We start from the raw sequence: 9,809 nt of genomic DNA, 5'->3' as shown, positions 1-9,809 counted from the left end.
TATGGTCTTTTTACTTCACCTCTCTAGAAACTTCCATAACTTTTAGCTTCTATTGTTATTCTAGTCCATTCTTTCCAATTGTTCATCTTGTATCCAACTCAATTTTTTTATATCTTCACTCATTTGCTCTTCTCATGTAATTCTTGGTAGCTATTTTGATCTTCCTTCCATTGGTCTCCAGTTTTTTATTCTAATACTTATACTTCCTTAAAAACTTGTTTACTTAGTATTTTTTGCTTTCCTTGGAGCTCTTCGATTGTTTAATTGCAGAGAATAATTCCTCGTGGCTTTTTATGGTCTTTTTACCTTTCCGTAAACTTCCATAACTTTTAGCTTCTATTGTTATTCTAGTCCATTCTTTCCATTTGTTGATCTTGTATCCATCTCAACTGCCATCCCACTACTAGTCCATATCATTTCAACCTCTAGGAATTTAACTATGTTTTGTTTTTCCATCAACTCTCTACCCTTTTATATTATTTCTCATCTAATTGTTTATTTCAAATAATATTATTAGAAGTTTCCAATATTCTCAAATTTTCTGCTTTTTTCATGAGACACATAGTTTCTATCGCATAGGTGGCAACAGATCCAACAACTGCTTTGTACATTTTCAACTTAAGTGCTGGTTTTTGTATCTTATAAATCTCTTCTTATTTGTCATTTCCTACCAACTACTTGAGGCTATTCACTTTTACAAAACGGTATTTTCCAATTTTTTTCTTGCACTTTCCATGTATTTAGTATTTTCTTTATTTCTTTCTAATCCTCTTTTCTAATAGTTTATATTTGCTACTCCTATCCTGAATATCACTTCTTCTAGTGACTTTATTTTTGTTTATTGACATATTCTGCGACCTTTTTACTTTATTTTTATGTGAACAGCCCTACAATGTATAATGTTTAAGTATAAGATACCAAAAACAAGTTTGATTCATTAAAGCCCAGAGGTTTAGCCACATTGAAAGAATGAAAGACCTGAGGGAATCATTAATGCGAAAATATACAGCAGTAGAAAAAGAGGCAGACCTCGAATCAAATGGACTGATCAAGTCTATGAAGACTATCAAACAAATAATGTGAGAGGATGGGAAATGTTAATAAAGAACAGAACAGTTTGGAGCCGAATTGTCGAGGAGGCCAAAGCAAACACCAGGCTCTAGTGCCAATTGGTAAGTAATACCAAAATCAAATCATATACCTACTGAAAGCATCAATGTTACGCCTCTGAATGTTAGAAATAATAAATTGCCCTCAGATAGAACTTTACTATCAACGAGAGATGAAGACACCAACAACATCAATAAGTTTCAAAGTTTTAATCAATTGTATTACAAGTAAAATAAGATTTAGGCCAACTTCAGTACATCCAAAGTTTCCTGTTAACTAAAATTAATTTTTCCTTACCTTTTAATAGCTTCTTTGGAATAAGATTGTAAGATAAAAATAAACAATTTATTCATAGATACATTATTTATTAATCTGAGCTATCTGATTGTCGATTATCTTCCTCTGATTTAATATTCTTCAATTTGGCTATCAAGTTATTCGCTGGATTGAAACTGGTGATTAACTTGTTACAAACAATACATTTTTTGTTTTTCTTAAATCTTTCCAAGGCGCATTTTTCACAAAAGTAATGTTTACACCTATAAATAAAAAATTTATATGAATTAATGTTTAAAAAATCATTAGGTGTAACATAGTAGAATCTCGGAACAATGATCAGTTACATTCCCTTTAAACATCAAAATCTCTATCACTCAAAATTCAATCCTCTATTAGTCAAAATAATTAGTGAGTCTCTTAAGGCCGTTTGGTGTTTGACTTATAGAGCTTATCCTGATAAGAACAGATAAATAACTCCTTCAAGTCCAAAAATAAAGACATAGAGACCTATAAATCAATATCAATGAATATCTATCTACTTACTTAGATACAACAGGATCCACAAAACTCCCTCTACATATAAGACATTTAAATGGTAAATCTTCTTCATCGGAATGAATTTCATATCTGGTGTCATCATCACTATCTTTCGAGTAATTTCCTTCATTCCATTCTCTTTCCAATTGCCAACCGTGTTTATAATCGCTTCTATCGTGAAGAAATTTACAGCTATCCCCAAAACCACAAAATCCTGTTTCTTTATAATCTTTGCATATATCTGGTTGATAATCCCATCGTACCGTAGCTCGTAAGTTAGCTGGTGCTCTAATAGGACCTTTTCTAACCATACCTAATAAAAAACAATATCCTCAAAATATACAATGAAGATGATTCTAAAATAGTTATGTAAGATTTTTACTGAAAAATATATGAAAAAATAAATAAATACCTAAAATGGTTCAGTAAGAAATGCCAAAAATATGTAAAAATAAAGGAATGGTTGAAAAGAAACAAAAAAGAAGAGGCCAGAAAAAAAGTAATTTTATTAAGAAATCAAAAAGAGATTGATGACAAAATAAGATACACTGAGAAAGAAAATAATAACACAAAAGCATTTTATAGGAAAAAAATGAGGAAAACAAGATATATAAAGGTAAAATGAGAGGAATTAAAAATAAAAACAGAGAAATGTTTAAAGGAAAACCAGTTAAAAGATATCTGGAAGGAGCATTTTCAACAACTTTCAATGGGAAATATAGATTCTATAGACGAAGAAAATAGAGCAGAATTCACAGAGGAAACAAGAAAAAATGAGATAATATGAAGAAAGAGTACAAGAATAATATGAAGAAGAATGTCGGCAAGATGGCAAAATGGATATGATTTAAAACAAATAACAGAGAAGATAAAAAAATACGAAAGGGCAATAAAGAAAAATACTAAAAAAAGGAAAGACCAAAATGTATATTTACAAAACAAAGATAAGATCAATACTAATGTAAGGTGCAAAAACAATAACAAAAAGAAGAATAGATGAACTGAGAATAGCAAAAAGAAAGATAATGAGAACAATGTTAGAACCAATAAAAATTGATGAAACTGAATACAGACAATGATGAATTATGAAATAAGAGAGAAACATATTGTTTAAAGAAAGCAAGGAATAGATGGCTACTGGATCTGTAGAGAGCTAGTGAAGGTAATGAAAAGGTCCCAATCAAAGTTGTTGAAACAAATAGAATATGATCTGGACCAATGTTTGTATTACAACTTTAGGAAGTTTTTGGTGTAATTATTTCACTGAAAATCATTTGAAAAAAATTTGTGTTCTCAATGATACAGTAGAAGCCAGTTAGGAGTTGCAGAATGAGTTTTATGTCAGATGACAGTCGATTTTAGATTCTTTAAGCACTAAAAAGACAACCTAGACTTCAGACTATACTCAGCTGCATGTTTACCACCTAAATTCTATTGAATATTTGTTTAACCAACTCAAAACGAGACTCATGTTTCTCATCTATTACAACTTTAGGAAGTTATTGGTATAATTATTTCACTGAAAATCAGACTTCAGACTATACTAAGCTGCATGTTTATCACACCTAAATGGCAATCAAGTAATGGACCAAAGACTAAAGCACATAGAGATTACTTACTGATAGAGTGAAATAAATACACAACCTGCCAAAAAGGATTTAGAAACCTCTAAGTAATTCAACCCCACAAGGGGTGTATAACCTTATATATATTCACCTGAACTAGCATTTCCTGCTGCAGTATCTTTGGGTTTATAATATTGAGTATAATTATTTAATCCTCTGTATATTTTATCATCTTCTTTTCCTTCTAGATCTTTGTTAATTTCCAATCGCTTTTCAAATATAGCTTGAGCATCCCTATCTCGTTCTGTGTCAATTTCCTAGTAATATAAGTAATTAGTTTCAGCTGATAAATATATCACTTCAAATAATTAATAAATAGTTGTAATTTTTATGTGACAAAAATGTTGAAAGTTGATTAAATTGAGTTTGATGTAGAAATTCAATTCTAACCACAGTAGCAGTAGCTCCTTGATCTGATGGTCCCGCGGACATCGCTGATCTGTTAGATTTGTAATTTACTCTGAAATCTTCATCGCTGCTATTTGATTTTTCAGTATCTACGTTTGTTTGTCGCTTTTGTAAATTATTAGTGGTATGGATGTTTGGATTTGACTTTAATTTACGTTTATTTTGTTTAACTGTACATTGTTGTTGATCTTCGTTTTCGCTTTGGTCTGCAAAGTATGATAAAATATTATTCACATCAGACAATATTACTATGCAAACCTTCTTCAGAACTCGACGCTTGTCGTTTTCTTGTACCTCTATTTTTAATTGTACGTTTTTTGAATATAAATTTACAATTAACATCAGAACTAGATTCCATTTTTAAAATTTGATACAAAAAAATGTTTACAAACGCTTAGCACCTAAACAGTATTGTTTTGGAATATAATTAATCGAACACTTAAAATATTTTTATGTGCAGTATCTAACTATTAGAAATTATATCGTATTGACATTGGTTCGTTCTTAACAATGTTGCAAATTAAAAATCATATAACTAATATTAAATAAAGTAACTTCTCTACACTAATTCCATGTGAGAGGCTTTCGGATTAAATCTAATCATGATAGTTATCGTTCACTATTGTTCGGAAACTGATCGAAATAATCGGATCATAGACAAGTAATAGGATCCTTTCTACTCTAATATGTCTTAGGTAAATGCGATCAACTGAGAGATTATTTCGATGTTTTTGATTTTTTGGAACCTTAAAATTTATAATTCCTCTTATGTGGTTAGATGCTGGTTATATTACCCAAGTATTTAACAGGTTATTAGTCATGCTAGAATCCACAATCAGCTGATGGGTAACCTATCAGATTGAGGATCATAGATGCCGAAAAGCCGTTGTAATCGATTATTACTCAAATGAAAAATAAAAAAATTTTATTTTGCGAAAAGATATGCAAAGTTGATGTATTGATTTCATAGGTATTATAAAATAAGGTTTTCTCACTTATTTGTCACAAATCGATAATTACTACTAATCGATCTTTCGATTTCTCATTTATATGTTATCTCTTTTTATTAAATATTAATTATATACAGTGCTATTCTTGTCTAGTATTTTATATCTGTTGTGGTTGGTCTATGGGTACAAAACAGTGTTATTGGTTTTAGGTCAAATAACTTTTGTTTGCATACTAATTTCTATCGTGGGATAAATTTAATAGCCCCACTTTAAAAAAAATAACTGTATATTACATGAGTTTCTTGTCCCACCTCCTTCAATAAGTGAATGTGTTGCGGGACCGGCTAAGTTTTTAAGGTTATAATTTCAATTTCATGATATTATTTTAGTATTTTCTGATATTTTTAAATGGTAAATAGTTAATTTGTGTAGGTATTTATGTAGAAATGACATGTATGACTTGTAAATAGAAACTAAGTACATGTATTTAGAATTTAAAATTTAATTTCAACGTGTAATTTGCAAAAATAATTTACTTATATTAAATGTAATTGAGATGATCATATGTAATAATTATTGTATCAAAATTAAGGATTAATTGAGAAGTTAGAACTTTATTTTGCATCTGTCATTTATACTGTAAATAAATATTTATTTTGATATGTTATATTTAAAGTATTTCTAATCTTTTTGTAATTTCCATTTATTGTATTGTTTGTTGAAATATATCCTGAACTTTGAGATATAAATAGGGAACATCTTTATCATTTTTATGTTAAATAAGTATTATTTTCTCTTCAGATGAAAGACGTTATTGATGTAATGGAACTCCAGAGGGAGAAGACCCGTAAAAATGTGGCAGTTGATTACAAATCTATGGAATTTAACAGAGGTTACACCCCTGCTAGATTTATCTTTGAATGTGGTATTAAATTAAATGCACAACCCCTCACTATTGCCACTGCTGCTGTAATTATGCACAGATTTTTCAGAGAAGTGGAGGCTGCTAACTATGATTACTTTGTAAGTACATATTTCCTAAAAATTATTAGAATACATCATTTATTACAATTATTTTGCCTGAAGGGTTTTTCCTTGAATAATATTCTATTTATATATCCTGCTGATTTATTCAAATTTGCTTCTATGTGAATTAATTACTTGTTTATCTGTGAAAGTAGGACAAATAAACTTGTTGATGAAAATAGATGTGTTTGTCGCATTTTATCAATAGTTTGTTGACTCACTGTGAATTAATTTTTGTTCTAGACAATATTTTGATATCTGTTTTCAATAAAATAAAAATTGTGATTGAATAAATGCTAATTTCAATATTTGTTTATCTCAAAATATGATAATAAAATGTTTGTTTTACCTTTTTGCAACAAAATCTTCTGAGCATTAGAAATTATTGTTATTGAACAATCAATAACAGTTAAATCATCGTAATTATATTTTTTTTTAATCCTAAGCCATCCTACCATGTGTTGTGTGGCTGTTTGATTGGGGTCATGATCTTCTATCTTTTGTTTGTTTTTCTATTTCTTCTCATTTTATTCCCATTATCTCGGCAGCTTCTTCTACATTTTCAATCCATATTTTTCTTAGTTGTCTTCTATAATTTTTACCTGCTATTCTAGATTTGAACGTTTTTTTTGGTATTCTCCAAAGGTATCTCATTTCCATTGCATTTATATGGTCTACTTGATTTTGATTTAGTGTCCATGTTTCACAGCTGTAAAGCACGTTTTATTTATTTTCTATTCTAATGTTTTTTTTGTACTTTTTTTCCAAACAATGATGCTTTCATTGTATTAAATAATTTATCCACTTTTCACATCTTTTCTTTTATTTCCTGATCTAGTATGCAATTACTTTCTATTATTGCACTTAGATATTTATATCTTCCTACTATTTAGTTAATTCTGTATTTGAATATTATGTACTTTATCTTTTATTGCTATTAACTTGCTCTTAGTTTTGTTCATATTCATTTCCATATTTAATATTTTGACATTACATCGTAGATTTTCTTCTGATCCGATACTGAACCATCTGAGAATATCAATTCTGTTAACACTCGTGAAAAAAATTTACATAAGTCGCAGGCTCGTGGTTACATCTCTCTAGCAAAAAATCTGTAGCTTTCATTCTTTTTCTGATTTTAGCATCTCAAAGCTATTAGTCTTAGTTTCACCATGAGTGTTCTATGTTGTTATTGAGTTATTTTTTTTATGAAGAAAAAATATCAAAATATTAAAAATAAAAAGAATAAAAGCTTACAGGTTGGTGCATGATCTCTAGCCCTCTTAAGTTCATCCCATTGAAATATCTCTCCATTAGTTGATCTTTCACTCGGACAACAAAGGTAACGACGAGGCAGACTCAGTCGCCAGACTGGGATCGGTAAACTCACTGATGAACCTAAAACCCATCCTTAGTGTGGTTAAAAGTATTGCTATCGCGTCTATCAACGATCTACTCACAAGATGGATTCGTCAGAGATGGATAGAGACATCTGACATAGACAAACGAAGGCACATATAGCTGGACTTCATGCGTCTCACTCTTAAACAACTGCTCCAACTAAACAGTCGTGAAATCCGACTAGTGACCAGACTTCTAACTGGATACTGCCATCTAAGATGCTATGTCCACACCATTACAGACGAGCCGGAGTACCATTGGTGTATGGAGGAAGACAAAACTTCAGACCATGTCATCTGTGAGTGCCCTGCACTTGGGCAAGCCTCACAGCTTGTCTAATGACATCAAAAGGTTCAAACCAAAGCCGCTAATCAGTTTCTCAAAGGATATCGTCCTTTGGGTAACGTCAAGTAGGGCACGACAGGCCTATCTGCCGCCCACAATATAACTATCAATTGATCTTTCTTTTATTTCCTTCTTTGTCTTTTATATCAATCCTATTTATTATATTCCTTTTTGGTGGGTTTATGGATTAGGTAATGGTGAATTTGAAGATTATTTTATTTCTATTAGAGTTTCCAAGGTATGTCCTTAAAATGTTAAGTTAAGAGAATTAACTACCTAAACTTGATGTTTTTTGGGCTTGTATTTATACCTGGTTTTATGACCTGTAGCTCAAAAACTTTTTTTTATATTAAGAAATACCAAAATATATTATTTAACAAGGTATAAAAATGTATTTAACAGATTTAAAAGTTTTAAAATAGAAAACTCCACCTCCAAAATTATATTAAAATTAATATTATAAAAGTATAATATTTTAAAAGAGAAGAGGTTTGTTCTTGGTAGCTGCACTGGCAGAACTAGTTCAGGAAGTGTACACTAAAGCGTTCTTTGTAGCAGAACCAGCGCTACTGTCGATGTTCTTAGTAGCAGTGCAAGTGAACTAGTTCATCCAGTTCAGAGTACTGCTTGCACTGGGTCTAGAGTCAGTTCAGCCAGTGTAGTGCAAGACAGTGCAATAAGTGTAATCAATATAGTGCAAAAAGGTAAGGTTTTAATATATATGTCGTATTTTATCAACTATTCTACATTTATATATTTTTTCTTACCATTATTATCCTCAAATAAAATTTCTGGAAACGGTGGCACTACATCTTGGTCATCGGACGAATGAAAAATATCAAAAAGTACCAAATCGTTTTCCATTATTGTTAATACACTCATGAACTGGCCTGCATAGGTCCAGTTCAGTACAGTCCCAGTGCAGCCACCAAGAACAAATCTAGGGATTTTTGCATTCAATATTCTCACACTTTTTATTTTTTAACTGCTTTAGTGTTCCATAGAATAATTTTTTATTATCCCTATAGCTTTCTGTCATTTTGTATCCTAAGTTTATTCATTCTCAAGTTCTTTGTCTTTTATTACTTCAATTGATACTTATTTTCTAATTGCTTTATATTTTTCATATTTTGCCTTTGTTTATCTTTCGTTAACTTTCTTATCTCACTTTGTACTCTTTATGTTTTTATTAGTTATTTCTGATACTCTACATGTCTCTTTGGCAGCTTCAAAATTTGATATAATCGACATTAAAAACATTTTTTTGTTATAGCAGGTTTTTTAATGTATTTAGCTGAAACTTATTTTCTACTTTCAGTTGATAGCTTCTTCTTCTTTATACTTGGCCGGTAAAGTTAAAGATGATCCTTTGAAAATTAGAGACATAATAAATGTAGCACACAATACTCTTCATAGAGGTAGCAGCCCCCTTGAAATCGGAGATGAATACTGGAATATGAGGGATGCAATCATTCAAGCAGAATTGTTAATTATGAGGATATTAAAATTTGAAGTTAACACTACGCATCCCCATAAATTCATGTTGCACTATCTCAGATCTATGGAAGGGTAAGTAAAGAAAACAAACATTCTTAATCTAATTTTTAATTATTAAAAATATTCTTTTTGTTGTGTCTAGATGGTTGGGAAAGGACCAATGGGAAACTATTCCGGTAGCTAGAGCATCTGCGGCTTTCCTACAAGATTACCATCACGATCCAAGTATTCTTGATTACAACCCTCGCCACGTAGCCATCGCGTGTATATCACTCGCTCTCCAATGTTATGGAGTTCAACTTCCTCTTATAGAAGACTCCGACGATGAAGCTTGGTACAATGTTTTTATTAAGGACCTTCCCAAGGAGAAACATTGGGAAATAATGGAAAAAATTATGGATGTTTATAATCAGGAAACTGATTGAATGTATTGAATGTTTGTTTGGTATTAACTTGGGTTCAATATTCATGACCTACACCTTTTATATCAAAAATTATTTGGTTAGCGACATTTTTGCAGAAAAAGTTTTTTTACTGTACGGTTTGACTTTTTTTCATTTGCATTTACTACCAATTAATTTAATTGTCAATTAATATCACAGTAACTAATATATAATTTAATTAGTTGAAA

General features: G+C 30.5%; 2 protein-coding genes across 4 annotated transcripts; one reads left to right on the top strand and one right to left on the bottom strand.

Moving 5' to 3' along the window:
- Positions 1–771: 771 nt before the first annotated feature.
- LOC130893798 (E3 ubiquitin-protein ligase RNF113A) lies at positions 772–4,557 on the bottom strand. 2 transcript variants are annotated; one of them, XR_009059248.1, is made up of 6 exons: positions 4,218–4,541; positions 3,942–4,165; positions 3,643–3,808; positions 1,933–2,239; positions 1,408–1,649; positions 772–887 (listed from the first exon to the last, which is right to left on the bottom strand). XR_009059248.1 is itself a non-coding variant. In XM_057800190.1 (5 exons), the coding sequence occupies exons 1-5, from the start codon at positions 4,315–4,317 to the stop codon at positions 1,478–1,480; spliced, it is 969 nt and encodes a 322-aa protein (XP_057656173.1). In that variant the 5' UTR covers positions 4,318–4,557; the 3' UTR covers positions 772–1,477. The 2 variants fall into 2 exon arrangements, 1 of the variants encoding a protein (XP_057656173.1); XM_057800190.1 differs by having other exon boundaries at positions 772–1,649; positions 4,218–4,557.
- Positions 4,558–5,046: 489 nt separating this feature from the next.
- Positions 5,047–9,809, top strand: LOC130894245 (cyclin-Q). Of its 2 annotated transcripts, none has more exons than XM_057800914.1 (4): positions 5,047–5,266; positions 5,711–5,932; positions 9,000–9,250; positions 9,321–9,809. In XM_057800914.1, the coding sequence occupies exons 2-4, from the start codon at positions 5,711–5,713 to the stop codon at positions 9,601–9,603; spliced, it is 756 nt and encodes a 251-aa protein (XP_057656897.1). In that variant the 5' UTR covers positions 5,047–5,266; the 3' UTR covers positions 9,604–9,809. The 2 variants fall into 2 exon arrangements, with proteins under 2 accessions (XP_057656897.1, XP_057656896.1); XM_057800913.1 differs by having other exon boundaries at positions 5,084–5,320.

The sequence above is a fragment of the Diorhabda carinulata genome, chromosome 5 (assembly GCF_026250575.1).
Source record: "Diorhabda carinulata isolate Delta chromosome 5, icDioCari1.1, whole genome shotgun sequence".
NCBI classification, from domain to species: domain Eukaryota; kingdom Metazoa; phylum Arthropoda; class Insecta; order Coleoptera; family Chrysomelidae; genus Diorhabda; species Diorhabda carinulata.
Note: the sequence above shows the minus strand (reverse complement) of the source record. Positions and strands in the feature narration are given on the sequence as shown.

Bases quoted from the DNA above. Each gene is read 5' to 3' on its own strand.
- LOC130893798 (XM_057800190.1), bottom strand. From the start codon at position 4,317: ATGGAATCTAGTTCTGATGTTAATTGTAAATTTATATTCAAAAAACGT. The intron at 4,166-4,217 runs GTTTGCATAGTA...CATACTTTGCAG, and splicing joins AGCGTCGAGTTCTGAAGAAG to ACCAAAGCGAAAACGAAGAT. The intron at 1,650-1,932 runs GTAAGTAGATAG...TTTTATTTATAG, and splicing joins GTGGATCCTGTTGTATCTAA to GTGTAAACATTACTTTTGTG.
- LOC130894245 (XM_057800913.1), top strand. The intron at 5,933-8,999 runs GTAAGTACATAT...TTCTACTTTCAG, and splicing joins CTGCTAACTATGATTACTTT to TTGATAGCTTCTTCTTCTTT. The intron at 9,251-9,320 runs GTAAGTAAAGAA...TGTTGTGTCTAG, and splicing joins TATCTCAGATCTATGGAAGG to ATGGTTGGGAAAGGACCAAT.